The sequence below is a fragment of the Camelus bactrianus genome, chromosome 5 (assembly GCF_048773025.1).
Source record: "Camelus bactrianus isolate YW-2024 breed Bactrian camel chromosome 5, ASM4877302v1, whole genome shotgun sequence".
Lineage (NCBI taxonomy): Eukaryota > Metazoa > Chordata > Mammalia > Artiodactyla > Camelidae > Camelus > Camelus bactrianus.
Genome location: NC_133543.1, coordinates 26,174,972 through 26,201,208, shown reverse-complemented (window position 1 = coordinate 26,201,208; position 26,237 = coordinate 26,174,972). Strand labels below are relative to the sequence as shown.

Here is a 26,237-nt window from a genome sequence, read left to right as displayed (position 1 = left end):
ACTGGTCATTTTCAAAAAGTATCTGCTAGCAGTTGCCAGCTGCAACCTTATGGACTCAAGGCCTTTCCTTGTAACTATGCAACCGTTTTCAGACCCCAACCAATCCTTACTTATTAAGCACCCTACTTCTTTTGCCAGTTCCAATCCTAATTCTTGAAAAGCAATTTATGTAACTTCGTGGTTGTTATCTATATAAACCTCTCCCATTTTGTGGTCCAGTGGAACATAATTTAAGTGCTTCTTGAATGTTTGTCTCCTGGGCTGTTGTCCTCAGATTGGCTCGAATAAAACTCTCTTCTATTCCTTACTACAGACTGTTTATTTATTATTTATGTTCACACTCAGCAACTTGGACCTACATAGAGGAAAAGGAATAAATGAAGGTAAAATAAATCATTTTATTTTTCTTATTCATAATTGATTAATAGGTAATATTTGTTAGAAATTAAGTATAATAACAATGTACTTGTTAAAATTATTACAATAACAATGTATTTGGTGGTTACAGGTTATGGTTAAGTGAAATTAATGACAGCAATGTCATAAGGGATGAGGAAAAGGGACTGGTAATACTCTACTATAAGGTGCTTGTAGTACACGTGAAGTGGTATAGTGTCATTTGAAAGTGACTTGATTTAGTTGTAAATATACACTGCAAACTCTAGGACAATCTTGAAAAAGGTTAAAAATGGTATAATTTATACACTAAAGAGGAGACAAAATGGCATAATATAAAATGCTCAACTAAAATCAGAAGATGGACAAACAGAGGAAATTTAAAAAGTGGAATAAAGAACAAGGGCAGTGAACAGAAAAAATAATAAATGTGGTAACATTAATCTAATTACAGCAATGATCATTTTAAATGTCAATAATATAAATATACCAATTAAAAGACTGAAACTGTCAAGAGTGGATAAACAAACATGATCCAACTACATGTTATCTATAGGAAACTCACTTTAAATATAAAGACAGAAATATTAAATAGTAGAGGCATAGAGAAAGATATATCATGCTAACAGTAATCAAAAGGAAGCTGGAATAATTATACTAATCCCAGACAAAGCAGATTTCAGAGCAAGGAAAATGATCAGGAATAAAGAGAGGCATTACATAACTATAAAGGGGTGAGTTCTCCAAGAAGACATAGCAATCCTTGATATGTGTGCACCTAACAACAGAGCATCAAAATATGTGAGGCAAAAACTGAGAACCGCAAAGAAAAATAGCAAACCCACTATCATAGTTGGAGATTTCAACAGCCCTCTACCAGTAATGGACAGATACAGCAGGCAGAAAATCAGTAAGGACATAGGTGAACTGAACAGCACCATCAATCAACTGAATAAAACCGACATTTATAGAATACTTCATCCAACAATAGCAGAATGCACATTCTTCTCAAACGTATACAGAACATTCACCAAGGCTGACCACACTGCTGGACTGTAAAACACACCTTACCAAATCTAAAAGAATAGAAATCATAAAAAGTGTGCTCTCAGGACACAATGGAATTAAACTATAGGTCAATACAAGAAAGATGGCTGGGGAAACCCCAAATACTTGTATATTAAAACAGAACACTTCTAAGAAATACATGGGCAAAGAAGAACTCTCAAGAAAAATTAAACAATATTTTAACTAAATCAAAATAAAAACAACTTATTAAAATTTGTGGGATGCACTGAAAGCAGTGCTTAGAGGGAAATTTATGGCATTGAATTCACATATTAAAACAGAATTATTATCTAAAATCAATAACCTAAACACCCACCTTAGAAAAACTAGAAGATCAAATTATATCTAAAGTAAGCAGAATGAAAATAATGAAAATTAGAGTTGAAATCAATAAAATTAGAAACAGAAAATCAATAGAGAAAATATCTGAAGCCAAAAGTTGGTTCTTTGAAAAGTTCAATAAAATTGATTGGCTTCTAGACAAGATAACAAAGGGGGGAAAAAAAAGGTGAGAACACAAAGCACCAATATCAGCAACTAAGGAGAGGTCACCACTATCACTAATGATCCCATGGACATTGAAAGATAACAAAGGAATATTATGAACAAGTTTATACCCACTAATTTGATAAGTTAGATGGATAGACCAAGTCCTTAAAAGACAAAATCTGCTAAAACTCACATAAGAAAAATTCTATAATCTGTATAGATTTATATATATTTAAGAAATATAATCAATGATTAATAACCTACAAAAGCAGAAAGTACCAGGCCCAGATGAATTGAATTCTACCAAATATTTGAGGGAAAAATTATATCACTGTATCAATTCTTGACAATTTATTTCTAAATATAAGTAAAGTAAAGGATACACTTCCCAACTCATTCCATGAGGCCAGCATTACCCTAGTACTAAAAATAAAGACATGATTAAAAAGGAAGACCAAAATCAGTATCTAGCATGAACATATTTGCAAAAATTCTCAAGAAAATATTAGCAAATAATATTCAACGATATATAAAAAGACTAATACATCATAACCAAGAATGATTAATTCCAGGTATGCAAAGCAGGTTCAACATTTGAAAATTAATCTATCCTAACAATAGATTAAGTTAAAAAAGTTATATGATTATATTCATATATGCAGAAAAAGCACTTGACAAAAAGCGATACCTCTGCATGATAAAAATTCTCAGCAAACTAGGAAGAGAGGCGGACTTCTTCAACTTGATTAAGAACATGTACAAAAAACGTACAGTTAGCATCATACTTAATGGTAAGAATCAGGTGCTGTCCTGCTAAGAATAGCAACAAGGCAAGAATGTCCCTTCTCACCACTCCTATTTGGTTTATACTGGAAATTCTAGATAAAGCAATAAGGCAAGACAAAGAGATAAAAGGTGTACATATTGAAAAGGAAGAAATAAAACTGTCTTTGTTTGCAACTGATATGCTTATCTACGTAGATAATTCCAAAGAATCAACAACAGCAGTAATAACAAAAAACCCTCCTGGAACTAATAAGAAATTATAACAAGGTTGAAGAATGCAAAGTTAATATACAAAAGTCAGTTGTTTTCTTGTATATCAGCAATGAATAATTAGAATTTGACAGTAAAAACACAATACATTTATATTAGCACCAATAATACATAAAATACTTAAGTATAAATCTAACGAAATACGTGCAAGGCCTATAAGAGAAAAAAGCATAAAACTCTGATGAAAGAAATCAAGGATGATTTAAATATATGGAGAAATATTCCATGTACATGAATAGGAAGACTCAGAATTACCCAGATGTTAGTTCTTCCCAAATTAATCTATATATTACAAGTATTCCCAATCAGAATCCTGGCAAAAATTGTTCTATGGATATCAACAAATTGATCCTGAAGTTTATATGGAAAGGCAAAAGATTCAGAACAGTTAACACACTATTAAAAACAAACAAATTCTGAGGACTGACACTACTTATCTTACAGACGTACTATAAAGCTTCAATATTTGAGACAGTGCTATTGGCCAAGAATAGATAAAAAGGACAATGGGACAAAGATAGAGGGCCCAGAAATAGATCGACAAAAATACAGTCAACTGATCTTTGACAAAGGAGCAAAGATAATTCAATGAAGAAAAGACAGTCTTTTGAAAACGGTGTTAGAACAACTGGACATGCAAAAAAAAAGAATCTGACACAGACCATAAGACCTTTCAGAAAAATAAACTCAAAATGGATCACAGACCTAAATATAAATGCAAAACTCTAAAGCTACTGGAAGGTAACAATGGAGAAAATCTAGCTGATCTTGGGTTTGGTGATTTTTTTTAGATATAATACCAAAGAATGATCCATGAAAGAAATATTGATACACTGAACTTCATTAAGATAAAAAAAATTTCTCTGTCAAAGACACTGTTAAGAGAATGAAAAGGCAGGTCACAGACTAAAAGAAAATATTTGCAAAACAACTATCTGACAAAGGATTGGTATCCAAAATATACAAAGAACTCTAAAACTCAACAATAAGAAAAAATAAATTAAAAAATAGGCAAAAGGTCTGAATAGACACTTCACCAAGGAAGACAGATAGATGGAAATTAAGCATATGAAAAGATGCTAAACATCATATGTCATTAAGGAATTGCAAATTAAAACAACAAGATACCACTACACACCTATTAAAAGAGCTAGAATCCAAAACACTGTTAACACCAAGTGCTGGCCAGGATGTGATGAAAAATGAACTCCCACGGTGGCTGTGATATAGCCACTTTTGAAGAGAGTTTGGCAGTTTCTTACAAAACTAAAAATAAATTTATCGTAATATCCAGGAATAGGGCCTGTTGGTATTTATGCAAATCAGTTGAAAAAGTATGTCCACATAAAAATCTGCACCTAGATGTTTATAGCAGCGTAAACTGGCAAAATTTGGGAGTGACAGTAAAAAGATCACTGGTTGCCAGGGGTTTGGGAAGAGGAAGGGTGGTATCACTTGGTGGAGCACAGAGCAGTCTTAGAGCAGTGAAAGCGTGTATGACACAGTACTGGTGGGCACATGCCATCACACATTCGTCCAAACCTACAGAATGTACACCACCAATAGTGAACTCTAACGTAAATTAGGGGCTACAGTAATGTATCGGTATTGGCTCATCCACTGCATTCACATGGTACATCCACATGTACCGCACAACTTGTACTAATGTAACACAAGATGGCTATGAAGCTGTGTATGTATGAGGGAGAGGAATGAGGAGATACATGGGAACTCTGTATCTTCTGCTCCATTCTTCTGCAAACCTAAAATCACCCTAAAAGACAAACCGCTGATTTAAAAAAATAGTACATGGCAAAAACAAAAACAAGCAAACTAAAAGTGGAGACATTCTATGTAAGATTCCTGTATGGACTATTAAGAAACAATGTTTGTACAGAATTCAACATACATATTCAAACAATAATCACCCAAATCATCTGTGTAATCTTTTGGGCTTCACTGAGGCAGGCAATAAAAGGGCAGAAAATCACTCTTCAATGGACTTGCCAAGTTATACAGTATAAATCAGAATGAAACATCAAAGGTAAAATATGCTCATTTATGAAGTCAAATGGGAAAAAACAAACAAACAACAACAACAATCATCATATTACTTTGTTCTTGAATAGCAGAGGTAGTCTTTTGAGCCAGCTGTGGATCCTGAGGAAACAGTAACTGATGATAATGATAAATTGAGGGATGAGTGTTACATTGTTTGGTAATTCAAGACCTATTGAAAGGCATCTTAATTTGGAAGAAATCTGGTAATACACCAGTGCCTCCACTTAAGACCTTCTGAGGGAAAAGTAAAACAAATGTTACTTTTAATGTATTTCTATGATTTACATCATGATGTTTTCCACTACAATGTAAAGTAAAACAATCACAAATAATTTTGAAGCCTGAACTACTGCTTTTAAAAGTTTAGTCCATTCCCTCTACAGGTTTGTAATTCTGATTATTGCTGTGCACGTTACTATTTTTATCAAATCAATGCCAAAGAAAACAGTCAAGGATTAACTTAGTATTTACTACTACGAAATATCTACAACTTGGATGTAAAAGAATCTTCTTAATCATCAAAACAAAATAAACAAACAAAAACATAAGTTTAAAGAAGATAAACCATATGAAGAATAATAAATATTTACATAATTTACATCCCAAATTTGAGAGTGAACTTGAATTTTATCATTATAATGAAAGGCTCAGTCTTTTTTTTTATCACTGTAGTGGCAAAAGACATTTTTTTAAACTGACTGATGTCACAATAAAATGTGAAAATATATGACATATCCTACAGAGTTGCACTACTAATTATGCTGGAATCCAGAGCACTGCTAGGTCTGGATTCTGAAATATTTATAATTGAGATTGAAAACTTCTCCAATGAAACTTCTAAAAACTCAAATCCCAAACCTGATTATAATGTTCCCGTCGTCGAAAACCATAAAGAAACCTTACACAATTACACTGTAAAATATTTAGGTGAATCAGATAACCACCGAAGGCCGCCTACCTTAATACAGCGTTTCTCCCGTCACTTCTTGTACACCACACCTGCCGCGTCTGATAACCTATCTCCACGTCCCAGGGCTTGGAATGGTGATGTGCCTTGTAACTTGGATGTCTAAAGGTGACTCGCTCCTTTGAATCAGAGCTAAAATCCAGAACGGTTCTTCCGCTTAGGTTAAGTTCTTTAAGGTGAGGCAGTCTACATTTACTCCATGGTCCCACTTTAAGGCTAAAGGTATATTCCTCTGCCCCCAGAGGACAGGAAACGGGAGCGTCACAGGCTCTTGACTCGGTCAGATTGGGACACAGCGACCCTCCGTAGAGAGGAGGAGCAACGGCTGAGCGAGTTCTGTGCTGTAACTGCTTCCCGCATCCCTTGCTACACTGGGACCACTGCGAGAACTCAGAGACCACGCAATCCCGGGGGCAAGGGACGAGGCAAGCTTGTTCTGTGGGGGGCTGAGGGGCAAAGTGTTCACATATTTCACTCCCCACCATGGTTCTGTTCAGCTTCTGAATACAGCGCACCGTCCGGTGCTGCAGCCCGTGCTGGGCCGTCACGCACTCTGCAGCCCGGGGCCTGACCTGGCCTGGGGCCGAAGGAACGAGCACACAGTGGTGCCAGTCGGAAACCTCCCACTGGAAGAGATCTCTGTGCCAGTCACAGACTCGAAAGCAGCTTCTTTCCTTCGGAGGCCTGTTGCTCTCATCACAGTTGGACAGGTGACTCGTCCACCCTTCAAAGTGGAAACACCACAGTGCGCGACTCTGGGTTCCTCCTGGCCCACAGTCTCCTGTACACCTTCCCCAGGGGCCTGCAGGCAGATAGACAAGGGTGTCAATTACTCAGAGACTCCACGCCGCCATCCACACGAGAACAGGTCAGTGTGCACCCTTCTCGACATAACCAGTGGGAAATTATGTATTTTGATGGAAAATACAGTTTAGCGGTTAAGAATGTGGATTCTACATCTGTCGGCCCTTCTTGAAATCCCCATTACATGTCGTGCAGCAATGTAAACCTGTACGAGCTACTTCAACTTTCTAAGCCTGAGTTTCCTTTCCTAATCAGGGAGAGGATAATAAAAGCACTGACTTGTAGAGCTGTTCTGAGGATCAGTGATATCATGTGCTGCCACGTAGACAGTACACATTTAATAACTGATTGGTATCATTATAATTATTGTGTTCCAAAGCCCACGTACCTAACTCAATGGTAATAGTTTCTAGTTTAACGGCAGAGTTTCATCTAAAAGCAAAGCCTGAAATCCAGGATTTTAATAAAGTAGGATTTTTCCATGTTTCCAGCCCTTCATCTCATATCCTAAGTAGCTCAGAAGAGAAACACATTAAAAAAAAAAAAAACCTGCTAAAACATCTTAATTAGATTTTAGTTTTCTAAATAGCTATCCCCAGTTTTGGTTTTGGTTTGCAGAGTGAATTGCATGAAAAAAAAAAATCTGATACAGGGGAGAGAAGGTAAGGTAATAAAAGAAGCAACAGCACTGAATTGTCTGGAAATTCCGCCCTGACAATCCTTGGAATACACCCATTGGGTAAAGCTGCCAACATTAGCATGTACTACGCCAACACTTTTAATGAATGAATTAATCATTGTGGGAAAGGGTTCAAGAAATGGACAGATGAAAGAGCTGCCCACTAATGTTTCTCACTTTTTTTTTTTTTGCATCTAATCTATAACATAACAGCTGGCCTTATCCAGAATGTTGGTCATGTATCTTCCACGAGAACCAGTAAGTAATCACATTCTGTGTCACTGGAAAACAAAAGTTTCCTCGCGTTCGCTTTACTTAATACGTAATATGTGCCTGAAAAAGGTTGATTAACTTAACCGTGGAACCTCTGTCCCTTTACTAGGTTTGTGGTCATCATAAAGGCGACTCACACAGAGAAACACTTTAATTTACACAGGCGAGAGAAAGAAGGCGGTCTTTCTCTCTTTGCCCGAAATGATCAAACCCCAAAATGCCACTTAACTACTTCATAGAATGTATTTTCACGCACATCTGTTACATTTCTAGGAACAATAAATGTGTACACAGTTACATGCTTTTAGGAAGAGACACACACGCCTCCTCAGAGAAACAGGTATCTGTGTTTTGGGCCACATGCTACGAGGAGCTCTCACTTCAGCAGAACAAGAGTTTTGAGGTTCCAATGAACACAGGTCCTGGTTCTTCCTCCCAGCTGTGTTCTGGATGACATGTAAACCTGGCACTCTGGGCAATACCATGCTAGGCTACAGTGCCAATGATTTCTGTCCCTTTGTGAGAGAGATTAATGTAGAATATACTCTCACCTCCTTCGGGTGCCCGCACACTAGAGTCTTCTTTTGCTGAAATGGTCACAGGAGTTTTACTGGAGCAAGTCAGCTTTCAGTCACCAAAATGTCCTTGGATTTGCCCACCCAGTTCCCCAGACGAGTTGTCCCAGCACTGTCTGCTCTCGGTACACGTGATAAGTGCAGGTAGAAAGTGGTACTCCTGAGGCGGGAAGCCCCATAAAAAGACCGGCAGGACCCCTACGCAGGGCCACTACTCTCCTGCCAGCACCATCCAGTTCCCTGGCCCAGAAGCTCTCACTTTTTGCCTCTGAAACGGCTTACTTACCCCTAAAATTCTACTGGTTCCCTAAGCTCACTTCTGATTGGTTACTTCCTTCACTCCTGACTGGTTATTACTATCACTTCTGATTGGTCCACTTCCCTAACTTCTGATTGGTCCATTTGTAGTACTTCATTTGCATGGAGCTCACTCCTGATTGGTCCATTCCCCTCACTCCTGACTGGTTATTTCTCTCACTCCTGATTGGCCTATTTCTACAAAGCTTGTTCCTGGTTGGCCAACTTCTGTTATACTTTATTTGCATATGATGTTGCAAAGTGTAAAACTGGCAGCCTACAAAAGCCTGTGTAAACCTACAGACGGGGTCCAGAGTTTGGAGTGTTAACTCGTCTGGGCCTGCTGGCGTAATTAACCTGAGTTCTCCAACTCTCCGAGTGCTACTTGGTTTCTAGCCCGGATCCAGGTTGCTGTCACAACTGAGGTGTAACATCAAGTTGTAACACATTTTTCCGCAACACTCTCAGCACAAGCTGATTTACTCAATTGCCCTCAATTCTGGTGATTTTGTCCTAGGTCATCCACAGTTTAGTATTTGGTAAACTGAGCTATTCACTGTTACATGAAAGTTATTTGCAGGCTTCTCATGTCTAGATGTTCTGGAGCAGTTTCAGTCCAGCATGCCATCCCCCGTCCAACATGTCAGACCATGCATGCAAATGTTTATTATTACCAAAAGCAAAACAGAACAAAAACAAAGCCCATGGTTACTCAGTAAAGCAGTATTTCCAAAAATATATGATTTCAGCAAACTTTTAAAGCATAAAATAAGTCTTGAAGGACAGAAAACAGTTACTGGATAAAATAAAAAGCTTTTTTTGTAAAGCACTGAGTTTTCAAATAGAGGCTGTCAGTTTCTATTTGTTTAAGTATCAAATGCACACAATTTTCTGTTCAGGATTTTGTGTGTGTATAGATTAAAGGATGTAAGACCAGGAAAGTGGAGCCACTTCTAACCAATCTTGAAAAAGTTAACATTAAATTTAATTAATCCAGACCATCTTACAAAGTGATCTTATTCTTATTTTTACAACATTTGAAACACATGTTCTTATTATTAACATGCTGTTTTCTTCTTGTTCTAAATTTTTTGCCTACTTTCAAAATTGTTAAGATAGCTCTTTTGTCATATGAAATCATTAATATTTTAAAGTGCATAAATGACCATTCTTCCCTTAGCTTTCGTATCTCCATCTACACAGAATTTTACCAAACAGCCAAAATTTTCCTAGATCAACAGAAGACAAAATACAACTATTAAATGATTACTACCATTAGTTGGAGGCTAACAGCAGTGTGCTTGGCTCGGCTGTGACCAAGGGACGGTTAAATATTCAGGAATTTTACCAGGTGGCAGTTAAATCAGTCATAGATGAAATAGGCCATGGTGGGAGTATTTATACTGCACTACAAATCAAGGCAAATCAAGAGGGGCTCTTCTGTTTTTTGTTTTTGTTTTTTTTTAAACAGAGAGCGGAGCTGGTTTAGTACTCCACCACACCACCAGTGACTTAACAAGTACCTCCCTTTTTTCCTTCCTTCCTATTCCTTCCAACAGTCCCATGAGTTGGAGCGTTTGTTCATTTTATCAGTTGGGGAAAATGAAGCTCATAGAAGTTAAGTGCACATCCAAGGTTACACAACTCGTGCATGCTGGACCAGAACGGGACTCCAGATCTGTGTGACCCCAAGCTCAGGCTGTCGCCCTGCATTTGAAAAGAACCTTTTTCAGGGGGTGCATTGGTATATGTGATCCTAAAACCACAAGGCAGATTCGTTTCTTCGCTTAGCTATCATCTCTCCTATTTGTTTGTTAATACTTCTTTGGATACGAGTGGAACAAGTAATCAAGGGGGTGTGTGCACAGCTAGTCCTCCTCCTGGCTCTGGAAATTTAGGGCAGAAGCTCTTGCTAAGAAACAGGCATGTTTATAAACGTTAGTCAGTACATTTCGGAAGGCACAGTCAAGGGAGAATAGTTTTTCTGCACATTAAAACAAACTTTGCAGACAACTGAAAAACATGTGAATAACAAGCAAATGTAAAATGAATTGGGTATGCTTGGAATAAATGAAAAACAAATTGCAAACAAGACGTATGAGATGGAGACAAGACCTCTCAGCAGTTGATCTATAACAATTTGCATTTCCGGGCATGGAGAGAAAATATGTTCCATGGTTTATTCAGTTGTGTTTGGCTATGAACTTTAAACACACACACTAGTGAAAACCACACAGCCATGAGGGATTTTGCCATTTAAGAAAACCTGCATATCAAGGTAAAATGTGACCTGCAGTTTGACAAATCTTTAATCTCTTCTCCAAGTTCAGAAATAGAAGATCCAATCAAAATTTTGAGCAGTTGCATGAAAATAATATTACCTTTAAATTTGACATTTATATATAAAACAAATGGTTATATTCAGAATATATGCCTGAGATAATCTAAAGAAACAATAATCTAAAGAAACAACTAAGAAACCTATGTTTAAATATCAATCATTTTACATTTCTTAAATGAAAATAAGCCTCAAGACACAAATAGAACTTAGAATAATTAAAGGACTAGAAACTTAATTATGTACGTAATGTGGCTTTAAACAACTAAAACTTGAAAAGATTTTGATGCTATAATAGGAATAGTAATTCTATTTTGTTTACCTGCACCAGTGTTACGTAAAAACACTATCCACCTGCAACTCACTACCCCTTCTGTGACAAACAGAAGCTACTAAATACAGCTACTCTGAAATAAACTAAAGTACTTCAAAGTCACATCAGTTTTAATTAACAGGTTAACATTTTGGTTTAGAAGTCAGTTTTCTGGACTTGGGAGGGTAGCATCGATGAACACTCAGGTTACAGTCACATTTAAAACTCTGTGATTCCTCTTAGTGTTTTTGCAGAAAGTGGAAATCTGTGAATGCTCTAATGTAATATTCCTCAAGGAGCAGAAAAGTGCTGGTAAATTGTATTCTCTTAATTAAGTTATCCTTAAGTGGATTAGTCTGGATGAATGTATCACCCAATCTAAATCATCACAGTTAAGACAGCTTGCTGGATGCCTGAATTTTAGGTGTGGTATTTAGTAAAAAGCCAGCAACCAAGGAAAAAGAGCACTCCAAATGAACTTATTTACAAAACAGAAACAGACTCACAGACATAGAAAACAAACTTATGAGTTGGGGGAAAAGGGATACATTGGGAATTCAAGATTTGCAGATACTAACTACTACATATAAAATAGATAAATAACAAGGTCCTACTGTATAGCACAGGGAAATATATTCAATTTCTTCTAGTTACCTATAATGAAAAGGAATAGGAAAATGAATATATGTATGTATATGTATGACTGAAATATTATGCTGTACACCAGAAACTGACACACCATTGTAAATTGACCAATTAAAATTAAAAAATTAAAAAAAAAATGTGGGGAGGGACTCCAAAGGGCAGGGAATAAACATCTCCCAGTATCTTCCCCACATTGCTTACCACTATATGAGACAGCAACCCTGATTTAGTAACTGTTCACAAGATAGGAAGAGATGTTTGTTTCATTATTCATTTTTTCAACCACAGCTTTTATTATCCTGACATTGCTTTATTTTTAACTTGAGCAAGAGTGCTGAGGAATGACATGAATGGCACGGTGGCACTTTAGTGTCTTAAACAAGTTATTTGTGGATAATTACTCTACCAAAGCACTCTTCGACCGCGGCACTACAAATGGTGACATCCAAAAGCATTGCTTTACTTGCTAGATGCCTCACCACCAAGAATTGGCTTGAAATATCTGTATTAACTTTCAGTTCTCAAAGACCTTTCACACCGATCACGGAGGAATTAAAATCCTATCTCCATTACACAATGGACAGTTACCTAGGAAATCACACTTTCTAAAATACATCAAAAAAACTCAAGGGATGAAGGCAAAAATGGCCGCTGAGCATTCAGTCACTAGAACAACAATTATTCATTACCTGCCCATTGATAGGTAGTGTATTAGACTCTAGGAGTATAAAAATGAGACAGTAAACATCTCTCACGAGAGCTGAGTGCTAAATATAATGCCAATTTCTCATGAAGAGGACATTTGGTCCCTCCCTCCAGCCTACCCACACTTGCTTTGTACACAGTATTAACAATCTTAATTTGGTTTCCCAGAGCTCATTAGATCGAAAGCAGCAAACCAGAACATGAGAGGGACCACTGGAGGCGGGTACACTGATGAAAGTCAGAAGAGACGATAGTTTCCAAGTCTATATTTCAAAGTCTTTCATGATACTTAATAACTTCCACTAGCAGAGGATGTAGAAAGCCACCCGTCACTTCCTAACCTCTCCAAGGAAACCTGCTCATTAGCTATACCCATCTGTGAGTTATGCATCAGATAGCAACAGACACATAACACAGAAAATGCAGAAACAGGAAAAACAATTTAAATGGGATGCAATTTAGACCTTAATGCATTTCACTTTAAAAATTCCATGGCACTTTTTACAGTCATCAAAAACAATCCCTTATTAATACTATAGCTATTTTCAAAATACATGTTTGTGACCTGAAGAATCTGTGTGCTAAAGGGTTCCCATAATTCTCCTTAGAAAAATTTTAACAGCGACAGTTAGGAGCTACCAAACATTTTTAGAGGCACACAGATTTACTTGTGAAGATAGATCATGATTCCAAGCTGAAGAGCACCAGAGTATCTGGACTGAATATTCCTACTTGAAGTGACCGTATGCATTGCTGCTAACATCCAAGCTCTTCTTTCATGATTGTGTTTTTGTTAGACACCTAACAGCACGTTCTAATTTTATTTCATCTTTGTAGACAGATGCCTCTGCCTGAAAAGCAAAATGCCTCTGTCACTTATCATTATGATTACAAATTATTAGTTGCCAGTGGCTAGAACATCCATTAAAAGAAGCCTGACAGCAAAGCAGATTAGAAATATATCTGAATGGCTAATCAGCTAATGCAAACACCACAGAAACAGACGGCCACCTTTTAAAAACCATGTATCAATATTTCTGGTTTGAATTCTACTTTCCAACAATTCTGAAGCCTCAAAGGGCATCAAATCTCCTAAGCTTCACTGCATCCTGACATCAAGGGGGAATTCTCAGATCACAGAAATCTGTAGCCTGCTAACCACCTCAACGGTAGTAATCGAAGGGAAACCTTACAGCCCCCAGTTTTTGGAGGAAGAAATAAAACCCAGACAGATTCAATGACTTGCCCAAGGTCACATAGTCACTGGGAGCATAGATGGAACTGACAGCTGTCTTCCAGAAGCCCAGTCCAGTGTACACAACATCACACTGGCTTCTGTTTTAACCCTCTAAGAGCACAAGGGAAGAAAAAGGACTCGATAAATGGTTGTAATCCAAGGTGTAGGGGAGGAAAGAGAAGACAAACGGCCAACAAATGGGAATTACATAAAAACATACATAATACAAACAATGGCCTGCCTGTTAATGCTTTGAGTTTGTAGTCTTGGGCTGGCACCCGAGGGGCAGATAGCTGCTCCCAGGGGCCCTACACAATGATTCTGAGAAACGGCATCCTTCCTGCCGTTGCACGCTTGAGAATATGGACCAAGCTACTGTTTCAGTACCTCCAGCAAGGTCCAGGGATTCAGCGTCCAAAGGAAGCCTCAAGCACCAGTAAGAAATTATGCGTCCCTGGAAATACGTAGAACTATAGCACTGATGATAACAGCGGCCGTTTTGCTGAACACCTACTACCTCCCCAGCACCGCGTGCACAGCAGTGACATCACGCTGCTTTGTGTGATGAGAGCATCAAAGCCTGAGGTCAAAGACTTTGCTCAAGGTAAACAGCTCCGGTGCCCAGACACTGAACTCCTCAGTTCTATCGACTCTAAACCCTTCCCACAATAACTGCAGTTCAACCCTTTTTAGAAGCCGTATCTCTTGAGCAAATGAAGCCTTGCAACACCCCATTAGGGAAAATTTATTTAGAATGGGGTTTGTTCTGCATGCAGCCGATGTGAAGGGCTCAGGGCTGGGCCCTTCCTCTCCTGCCTAAAGCCCCTCAGCTGTGCCTCAGTCCCAGCTCAGTGGCCCGGCTCCATGATGGCCCAGCACCCCTGCGGCTCTGAAACCTGTCAAGGGATATTGATGGGGTGTTCTCATCCCATCAACACGGCTCCACTCAACTTTGACTTGACTCACAATAAACACTTCAGCTAAGCCCTCTCAATTCCCGGGAGAAGCAGAAGACTGTCATTTATTCAGCTGTTTTGAATCAGTTAAGTGGAAAAGGCAACAAAAAGTAAGCCAGAGACAGAGGGAAGCTGAATCCCGCACAGCGCTCTTCTGAAGGACATTCTCCCCTTCCTTACTGACCACGGGGCAGCAACAACCCTTCAGGAAGACCAGAAGTCTTCTTACTTGATATCACACAGAAAGCAAAGGGGAACAGGTGCTTGGGAGGCTGAAATTTGTAGGCTGTGTCTCTGCCCCAAAAGTGAGATTCAAGTGTTATTTGCACAGCTAACACTCAATCCATGCTGGGCTGGATGAAGGAGGCCCTGCTTGTTTCTGTCAGAGGTGCAGTTGGCACTATTCGCACAGGCTTTACGAACAGATAAAGCAAAGGAGCAGGACTGCATCCAAACTTTTTTTGGGGGTTTGTCTTTTTTTTTTTAACCATTAAGCAACTCAAGAGTTAATTTTGCCTAGGGTACAAATGGCACCAGAGCATACTTGAGATAATATTTTCTCTCAGTAACTTCAATTTTCTAATGGTTACATGGAGTCTATCTGCTTCTCAACACACCTTCTCTCCTTCCAGAAGCAAATTTTCATATGCAGACAGGTAAGAGAGCAAAATGTAACAGGCAATTTGGTGGACAGAACATTTAGTTCACCTAATTCTTTTTTCAAAGGAATAATTATTTCTGTTTTGCAACTGCAATTTTGAGACTGTTTGAGACTCCACTCTTGTCAACTTAAAAGTAATTTCCAAGGCACTGTATTTGAAAAAAATCTGAGAAACTGCAATACCATGGCATAATCACATTTTTTTTTCTAGAAACAACTGGAAATACCTCTTTACGCTATACAGTCTAAGAAGCATACTGAAGATGCTACAAGGACTTGACAAAGGCCCAGTCCAATCACTCACTCATCAGCTTTTATCTCCTAAACACCAATCCAATCTGTCCCTGTTTCTTCACCCCCACCATCACCACCCTCAGATTTATCACCTTTTCTTACATGAATAAGAGGAGGAGCCTCCTGTCTGGCTTTCCAGAATCTACTGCCCCACCCCACTCCCTGTCATCAATTCTTTCTCCTTATTGCAGATGTGTATATCTTTTAATAATTCAAGTCTGCACCACTGTTGGTGCAGTGTGTCATGTGTATATGATTTCCATTCTTAAAGCCCAGCAGTGGCTCCCTATGCTTCTCAGAATAAATAAAATCAAAATTATAAACACGACATACGAAATTATTAACGTGACATAACATGCCTGATCTGGCCCCATCCTACCCCCGTAGCATCCTGATCACCTGGGCCACCCACATTCACTCACTCCTCCCCCATGAAGTTGGCCATTTTCCAGGTCTGCCTATGTTCCAAGCTCCCTTCCAAACCTGGGCAGCCCCTCCTACTGTCCCTTATGCCGGATCACATGCTCCACTCCCTACAGCCCAACTCAGTTTTGACTCAGCCTTCAAATAGTTGTTACCTCCTTAGGGAACTCCTACCGATTCTCCGAATGCACCATATTCTTACACTAAGCATTTATCACTCTTGCAATTACAAATCCAATTGTACAATTCATTGTTTAACACTTGTCTCCCTCACTTGATTCTAAACTCCATGATGGGAAAAACATGCCAGTCTTGATCACCAGTCTATCCCCACCACTAACCCAGAGCTTGGCACATGGTAAGCATCCCACCAATACCACATATGACTGAAGCCAGAACAAACAGCAGTGCAGGCAGCAGAGCCAGGTCTTAGTATAACTAGCAGTAATGTCACCACTGAAAACCCATCACACCAACGGATTGATGGTTTTGAGCAAATGAGGAAAACGTTAAAGAAAAAAGTCTCTTCTGTGTTTCCTTAGCTTATGCTTAAAGGAAGAAACCTCCAACATAATAATGCCCAATGGAATTCCTAAATACCAGTTTTACACATGTAATACCCATCAGTCTTTGTTGCAACTCTTTGGACTCCTTCTTGCCAGGCTCTGCAAAGGCCATGCATTCAGGGACGGAGTGTCCAGTCTTCTCATGGTCAGCATGTTAAATGTACTGAAATATCCATGTCTACAGAAATACCTTTGATCTCAGACATAGGTCTAATCAAACTATCCTAATTATTCCAGAACATCACCAAACAAGATGCTATGATCACTTCTTTTCCTCAGAGGATTCCAATAAATAAGAATTACATATCAGATCCTATCACCTCAGCCTACAACTCACACACCTAAAAGGTGGCAGGAGGTGGCATTATCATGGAGGTCACCGGCTTGTTATAACAGTACCAGCAGGGCGGCAGACACTGTGCTCAACACTTTATAATAATCATGTCACACAGTCCTCAAGGCAGTCTTGCAAAGTAGGCTAATTTAAGAACTCCTCAATAATCCAAGTTCCCTGGAGATTTTCAGGACAATTGGCAGAAGGAATAAAAAGAGAGCAAATGTGGTCTTTTTAGAGTTTGTTGACATGATATCATTCTCAGACACCCAGGAAAACACCTAAGAAGAGAAGGGTCTGGAAGGCACACTATAAGGCTGTTAACTTGGACCACCCTTTGCTTGAGGAGGAAACCCCAGAACAAGGGGGAAACCTGTGACACCTGCCAGGATGCAGGGTTCCATTTGGAATCTTGAAGATTCTGTGGAAATGTCTTCATGCTCACACCCATGCTAGCGGGGCTTTAAGTGACACCATTTTTATGAAGGGTGGAGTTTAGGTCAGAGGTCCAGTACCCACATTCCTGTGAAGCTCAGGGCTGGGAGAACCATGTTTAAGAAGTACATTTTGTTTATAGGAACAGAGATTTATTAGAAGGTGATGGGAAGATATTTTTGAAAGCCAACCTAGCCCAGCAAGCCCCTGGCTTTTGTGTTGCCGTTAGTCCATTAAGGTTCTGTTGGATGCTTCTGACGAAAGGACCCCTCTCCCCCTGACACATACCTCTTAGCTCAAAAAAATCAAAGCTTCTTCTGCCCCTTCTGCTGCCTGGAACAAAACTGATAATAGTAGAGATGTTGATGTTAGTGAGAAAGTGGGAGTCCCTGTGTCTTGCTACCCCAGAAAGGAAGTGGCTGCCTTGGGTGTCCAGGCAGAGCTGGGTGTCTCCTAGAGATCCAAGGACTCAGCACGGTGAGGAGCAGCACAAAGGACCAAGCAGGGCACAGAGGTTCTAGAGAGACTCGCCAGCCAGCCTTTCAGGAATAAGGGCCTTGTAAAATGGTGACCAGTGTGAACTGATGGCTGAGGGATAGGTGGATCTCCCAGAGGAAAAAGGACAGACCGTGGTGGTAAGAAGAGTTTAAATAAACAATCAAACTAAGCTAAAGATGAAAAAAGTCTATTTCTTGCACATCTAAATTTTCAGCTGAGATGGGTACCCACTACATTAATCACCACCACATATAATTCAAGGGAGTCAGAAAAGGAATAATAAATACAGCCTCCACCAGCCCAAAGGCTGACAGCTTCACAGGACATTCAAGTCCTTCGATCAATAATAGGTCACTGAGAAAAATCTATCCTCATGACCGTTTTTTAGCTGGGAGAGCACACGGCAGTGCCCTGCAGCCTGTGTCAACTCATTGTAGCCCCTCCACCCACCCATCCATGCACGACTGGAATTTCCCAGAAGGCTTTGTGAATACAATACAACGAAAGCGAATTGAAAAAAATGTCATTTGAGATATGGGGATAGTTTACATTCACATAAAGAAAGTAGTAATTATTGTAAGGTATCATTTATCACTTGATTGAGAAAAAAAAATGATGGCTTTTAACTGCTCCTGGGGACAAGAAAGTATTGTGTGACCTTTCTGCCTTTCCTGTAGTGACCACCCCAGCAGATTCCAACTGAAGATAACATATCATCATTCCATTCAGGAATTCTGAAAATGTTTTCAGTGGAACAAATTCATCCTCTGATATCAGTAGGCAGGGAGGGGCTCTGTTACTCAATTTGGGAACAATGCAGAGTTAAACAAAATTTAAAGTTTTCTTCTTTGTAGGACTCCTTAAAGCTTTCAATACACACTGTGAATCCCTAAGAATGTATCCCCAGCGTGCAATGTTCACAAACTTCTTTGCCTACCCTACTCTTCCTAGAGGCAAAGAAAAAGAAAATATTTTGCACGTGTGGATGCTTTTCTCTTGTGAGATGGGGTAGCTAATCACATTTTTTAACCTTAGTAACTTTACATACCAGGAAATAAAAACATTTTTATAATTTTAATTTCAGGATCCGTATCATAAATTAAGGTTAAAATGCAACTTCCAATCCAAAGACTCGCATTTACATCCCTCCCAAGATATGAACATGCAAAACCACAGAGCAAAGAACACATTAGAAGTCATCTAAGATCTGCCACTTGTTCACAAAGAACAAGATGTGATGCAGGAAAACGGATGTGGGGAGTAAAGAGGGCTGTGTCCCAGGTCTCGGTTGAGCCCCTGGGATGTGCCCCGCCAAGTGTGGGTCCTTGGCTTCGCACAGGAAAGAATTCAAGTGCGAGCCACCATTGAGTAAAGGTACATTTATTCAGAGAGATATACACTGCATAGAGTGTAAGGCAAGAGAAAGGTAAGGAAAGAGGTGTGGGAACTGGGCGCTTAGGTCAAAGTAAAAGTAGGTACACACTCCACAGACAGAGTGCAGGCCATCTCCAACAGGGAGGGAGCGAAAAAGGTCACCAGGCGTGGTGTGGTCAATTTTTATTGTCTCATTAGCTTCACACACCTACAGGTGGGATCATCCCAACTGCACTGGGGAAGGGGCTGAGATTACCAGGAACTGGACCACCGCCCATTCTTTGGCCTTTTGTGATTAGCCTTGGGGCTGTCGTGGAGCGTGTGGGCATGTTATTTGATCACGCTGTTACAATGAGCAAATAGTGAAGCTCAAGGTCTACTAGAAGTTTAACCCTTTTAATCCTTAAGGCCATCTAGTAGGTGAATCTTCCACCATTTTGGTGAATCTTCCACCATTTTGGTTTGATTGCTGTCATTCCTTGAGTGGCTGTGCCCTGCCCTCTTCCATCCTGTCTCAGATGGAGACAAATCACACAGCAAAGATCGCAGGTTTGTTAGGTGTCGGCTGAGCTATTTCAAAGACCTAAGACACGAGGTCAAAGGACAGGGAATAGTGACAAGGCTTGATGTTGGAAAGGCACAGACCGATTCAGAGCAATCATTGAACAAGTCACTAATTTACAGCCCAATGAAAGGATTCTGCATACAATACACATCGTCTAAGATTAGATTTTCTGTAGTATTTCAAAAATAGCTTGTGCTATGCTGTGTTTTACTTCAGGATATGACAAGGTGTACTCGGTAGGCCACACATTAGTGAATTACAGCAAGGAAATCATCGATTCCAAGTTTAGAACACAGCTTATTGACTCTGCATGCCGTGCCAGGAACATTTCATGAATCCGATATGCTGCAATAATATGCAATAAACAGAATTGGCAAAAAAAAAAAAGGGGGAACTATGCACTCATCTACAAAACAGAAACAGACTCCCAGACATAGTAAACAATCTTATGGTTACTGGGGAAAAGGGGTGGGAAGGGATACATTTGGGAGTTCGAGATTTGCAAATGTTAGCCACTATATATAAAAATAGATTTTTAAAAAGTTTCTTCTGTATAGCACCAGGAACTATGTTCAATATCTTGTAATAACCTTTAATGAAAAAGAATATAAAAATGTATGTATATGCATGACTGGGATATGGTGCTGTACACCAGAAATTGACACATTATAATTGACTGTACTTCAATTAAAAAAAAAACACACACAATGTAGTTTTACTTTTATTAGTGTTGTTTGATTTATTGGTGTTGACCAGAATATTGTAATTTTAATGTAGTTTAATTTTTTAAATTTTGTCTTTATCTTTAGTGCTTTTTTGTGTTGTTTAAGTAGTCTTTGCCTAGACCAAGATCATTAAAATATTCTCCTGTGTTTACTTCAAGAAGCTTTATTATTTTATAATTAACATTTAGATTTATAATTCATCTATGTGGTTAGGTGGATTAGGTGTAGAAATTTTTTCTATAAATATATATTTCCAATTAGAAAAACAGAATTGGCTTATATATACTTACATAATTATATTATATCAAATATATAGTATACATATTATTATTAATGTATTACAGTATTTAAGTTAATTCTATTTCTTACGCATGCTATATTTTAAATATTTTATTATATATTTATTGTGTAGTATATAAATGTATGGAATATAACATATTATATAAACATAGACATAATATGTATGCATGTATGAGTTTGTGTATCTGTAAGTACATATACATGTACACACACACATGCACACATGGATATGTATGCTGCCCACTGATTCTGTAAACCTCTTAGTGTATTTTATTAGTACATCTCAATACCCACCCCTAGTACACACTGCCTTAACGACAGTACTGCTTACCTGCGTCTCCCGACCCCATCCCACCACAAATAAGCTCAAGAAGTCTTTTTCTGCTTCTCTTCTGTCAACACAGACAAATGGGTAACTATCTCCCTTAGTTAAAATACGGTGCTTCTGCATACAAACATCGGAGTACTGGTATCCCAAAGGTAAAAACTTCAGTCCTTCCTCCACAGAGACCACACAGAAACTGATGAAACACAGACCAGTATTTCTGAATCAGGCGCAAAATCACTAATTTACATTCATTGTCATTTCAGAGTGGAGTATACTCTGTTATATCCCTGTTCTCCAAAAATCAATATTTAATCCATGGTCTAGATGTGGAAATCTAATGCGGTCCATAACATTCCACTCCCTGGGCACTAAGTCACTGTAACAGGCTATTAGGACTCCTTATCCCCCGTGAGATTTCAGAGGATTAGTCTGCGCACCTCATAATTCCTATCCTGAATGAAACACATTACCAAAAGTCTATACCACTTTGAAATAATTGAGGTCCACACTTCCTAATCTACACAGATTTACTTGAGGCTTTCTTTTGCTCTGTTCAAGACAGACGTAGTCTCAGCATGAATCCCTGTCCTTGACTTTTTTCCAGCTGACCACATAAACCACAGGCTATGCTGGGCAACAGACCTACCTACTGGGTCCCAGAAAGAGATCACGCTACTTCTTTGACCGTTCACCTCTGGGAAGGGAAGAATCAAAATTAGCTTACATACTCAGTCTCGGGGAGCTGGTGTACCCCAGCTCCTGTCTGCCTTTCCACTGGAACCCATTTTAAGCACTGTCCAGCCTTTGGAGTTTTCACTAAACAGTCCCTTTGGGAGTGAAATGACACTATTCCTCTTTGACATTCTTGTGACAATTACAACAAGCACTGGAAGCAGACAGAATCATTCACGGTGCAGCCAAACCTGCTGCTCTACCGCAGGGGTAACTGTAGATGTGAGCATTTTGTCAGTGGCCTGGGTAGCAAGCAGGAAGCAGCAGAGGGATGACAGCATGTAGCTACAACCAGAAATCTGGCATCTTCTGTGACCACCAGGGTGTGGTGAAAGGACAGAAACCCAGGACAGTGGGCGGGGCTCTGCTCACGGCATCCCACAAACTAGCCTGAAATGCTTAAGGTAACTTGGTCGTCTAAATGTCTAAAGGGAAGAGTCAAGGACAGCAACCGCTTTAAACTAGGAGAAAGCCACTTTGTAGGAAATGCTTCGGAGCTCTAGAAACTCGAGTTGTCCAAATCTTGATTTCGCCATTCAGCACCCTGGGACCTTGAGCAGCACTTTTCCCTTGACCACCAATCATTTCAACCTGTAGGCTGGTGACAACAGAGGTGATGTATGTAAATCTCCTGACACGGTGCCTGGCCCACAGTGATCGCTGATGAGTAACAGTCCACGTGGGAGGCATTGTCTGTTACCAGGCTCCTGATCTATATAAGTGTTGATTCCAAGTTTGCCATTTGACTCTTGGGGTCAGATACTTTGTTGTGGAGGGCTGTCCTGTGCATTGTAGGATGGTCAGAAGCATCCTGGGCCTCCACCCATTAAATGGCACTAACCTCACTCTACCCCTAGTTGTAACCATCAAAAATGTCTCCGGACATTGCCAATTATACCCCAGGGAGCAAAACTGCCCCAATGGAAAACTGATCTACACTCTATCATTTAATCCTAACAAAAATCCTGGGAGTGAGTGGCTTGTCCATTTTACAAGGAAGCCACATATGCAGGCTAACAGTGAGTCAAGGGCCTGAACTCCATCCCTATGTTCCCCATCTGTAAAACGTCTATTTTAGAGAAGAACAGAAGTGCCACTGATGTGTATTCAGCAAAGTTCAACTTCTGGCTGCCCAAAGCAATGCCTATGTGACTACATGTTTCACCTTTTCTCTAAGTTTATTAACTGTCAGTAATGAAATTTTCAGAGCCACCCTCCCCAGATATCTCAGTGCTACTCCACTAAAAGTCCATTTCATCCTCCTCCTCCTCTGCTCCAGAAATAACCTGGACTTGAGAATCAAAGCATCCAGATTTGAACTGCAGCTCCTACACTTTCTAGCTATGTGACTGTGGGCAGGTAACTTAATCTCACCTCACCTTTGTAATCTATAGAAAAGCCAACCAGATTTTGCAGACTCAGCAGTTGTGTGGAGGGCCAGCCTGCTACGCAGAGCGCAGGTGAAGGGTACAAAACTGCAGCTGTGGAGCAAAACCCTGCCCTCAGCCTTCTTCTGCCGGGCCATCACCTTACATGTGCACATCCCTCCACTAAATGTCCTCTGCCTACCCACATGCTCTCAATTAATCTTCTCTTCCCCACAGAAAAACACATTAAAAATAATTCAACTTCCTCAACAAATGGAATACAAGTCAAACATAACCCAACTGCCCCACTTGGTCTACGACTAAGACACTGTGCAGATGCGCCCAGCAATAGTGCTTGTTAGCGGCCAAAGGCAGGGGTGGCTCTTTTCCACAGAAAGGGGCCAGGGACATCAGCAGCGGGAACCGTCCAGGAGGGGGCAGTAAAGACCTGCTGCCCAGCACAGAAAAATGACTTCTTTCATCAGGTGTGTTGGAACAGGACCGTTTAGCTTCCAACCCCTTCCCTGCAGTGATTTTGAATGAGGAGGTTTTAACCAGATGCTTAAAAATCTCACAGAGAAAATGCCAAATATTTCAATCACTTTCCAGTCCTAGAACTTCAAAAATTAGGAAACATTCTTGAGAAAGGATATTTTTAAAGTCACACAGCCCCTTAAATGCCAAACTGAGTGATAACTATATGACCATTGTGAACCCCAAATAGAGACTGAAATGAAAAAATACGGTTCCGAGTTCTATCTTGTGTTAAAATTTTACAAGTTAAAAAAAATTTGAGTGATTCTCCAAAGGAAGAGACCAACAAAACATTTTTCATTTTTCTTCAGCATTAAAGATGAAAATCTTAACACATATAAATAAGAACATTTGGGATTACCCCTCTCGTAGGTGATATGGCCAATACTGATTCCACTTTACACATTATCTCTGATTTAAAACATCCCCCTTAACATCCGTGAAATTATTTTTAATGTCCTCTGAATACCCTTTTCCATTCTCTAAGGATGCAGCTAATACAAATCTCACTGTTTATACTACTTTGTCCCACAACTGGAAACATGTGAGCATGTGAGAAAACGCAATCTTAAGATACAACCTGTTAGTGAAGGAAGTACTTTAGCCAGGTAAATGTATTTTTATCTTCTTAAGAGATGAAGAGAGAGAAAAAAAGCAAAACTGTGATTTCTGGGCCCCCAGGTCAAGATTCATTGGGAAATTAGAATAAGATCTTCTCTCAGGCACAGAAATGTGAAAAATGAAAACAGCAGGCCGTAGTATACATGGAAAACTAAACTAGATTCATAAAGGCCGGTCCTTTCAGCACAGAAGTACAATATTCATAACATGCCATATATAATACATATAATGTACATACACAGTTGTCCCTTGGTATCCACAGGGGATAGGTTCCCAGATGCCCTCAGATACTAAAATCTATGGTTGCTCAAGTCTCTTATGTAAAATGGTGTAGTATTTGCATATAACCTACGCACATCCTCCTGTATACTTTAAATCATCTCTTGATTACTGATAATACTTCATATAATGTAAATGCTATGTAAATAGTTGCCAGCATGTGGCAAAATCAAGTTTTATTTTTTGGAACTTTCTGGAATTTTTTTTCAAATATTTTCAATCCGAAGCTAGTTGAATCCGCAGCTACAGAACCTACAAATATGGAGGGCGAACTGTATGTATATGTATGTATGTATGTATCCATCTATCTATCGATCTATTCAGTTCAAAAAACATGAGCTCTATTTTTACATGACTCTTCATAGGCCAAGTAAAAGATTCTACTGTCCATTTATGGTTAGATCATTTTAATATAGAAACATAAAATATATGAAGAGCTGAAATAGTACCCACCTATATAAAATACTCAGTTTGGTATTAAGTACTATAAATAGTACATACAGTACTATTTAAGTACTATAAATAACACTGTAATACTATTATTATAGCATTATAGTACTATTTATAGTATTCACATATATAAACTTAATTTGGTATTAAAAATCGCTATGTAGAAAACAATTATCAAAATTATATCAGAAATATCAGAATTGATAAACAAGAGGCCATCTCTACCCTAAGATTGCTTAGAATCTCATAGGGAAAGAAGACTTAACCAAAATAATGTTAATATAAAGAAAAATGAATTGCTGCTCCAACCAATGTACAAAGGCTTTAGAAACCTTGAAATCAGAAAAATGCTTCACTCAGAAAATGGGATGTCTTGTAGACAGCAGAGTATGAATAACTACACTGGTAACTAAACTTTATTCTCAAAGGAGGTGGACAAATGAGAATGGTGTGAGCAATTCATTCCAAAAGGACTTGATCTTTTTAATCAAATGGAAGGCAAGCAGAGAGAAAGGTTCAGCCGAGCCACTGTGAGACAGATGAAGAGTACAATAGGGGTGAGTTATTGTCCTTCTAAAGTCGCAAACAGTTGAAGGCTACCTTAAACCTGTGGCAGGGATACCCCATCAAATGATATTCCCCTGCTCTGCTCAGTCCCTCTGGGAGAGGAATGCACACATCATTCCGATTTAATACTTGCAGAATGATGTTCTTCTACAGACACTACACAGCAGCTGGAGGTATTTCAAAATAACCCTATTTAAGTAAAAGTCTACTTGTGACAGGTATGCCTTTTTGTGTTTTTGAAACTCATAGTTAGAAAGTTGTAATAGTTCCTTCAAGCACATTGAAGTGAATAACCTTTCTTTGGCAACACTGGTAATGATGATAC

The 26,237-nt window shown here is 39.2% G+C and overlaps 1 protein-coding gene across 1 annotated transcript in view; it reads right to left on the bottom strand.

Annotated features, from left to right (window-relative positions):
• The window catches only part of THSD7B (thrombospondin type 1 domain containing 7B), a 763,775-nt gene that overhangs the window by 508,143 nt on the left and 229,395 nt on the right, over nucleotides 1-26,237 (bottom strand). The window contains exon 3 of the mRNA XM_074363581.1: nucleotides 6,029-6,839. Within this exon, the coding sequence (XP_074219682.1) occupies nucleotides 6,029-6,839 (811 nt within the window). The remainder of the gene's footprint in view (nucleotides 1-6,028; nucleotides 6,840-26,237) is intronic.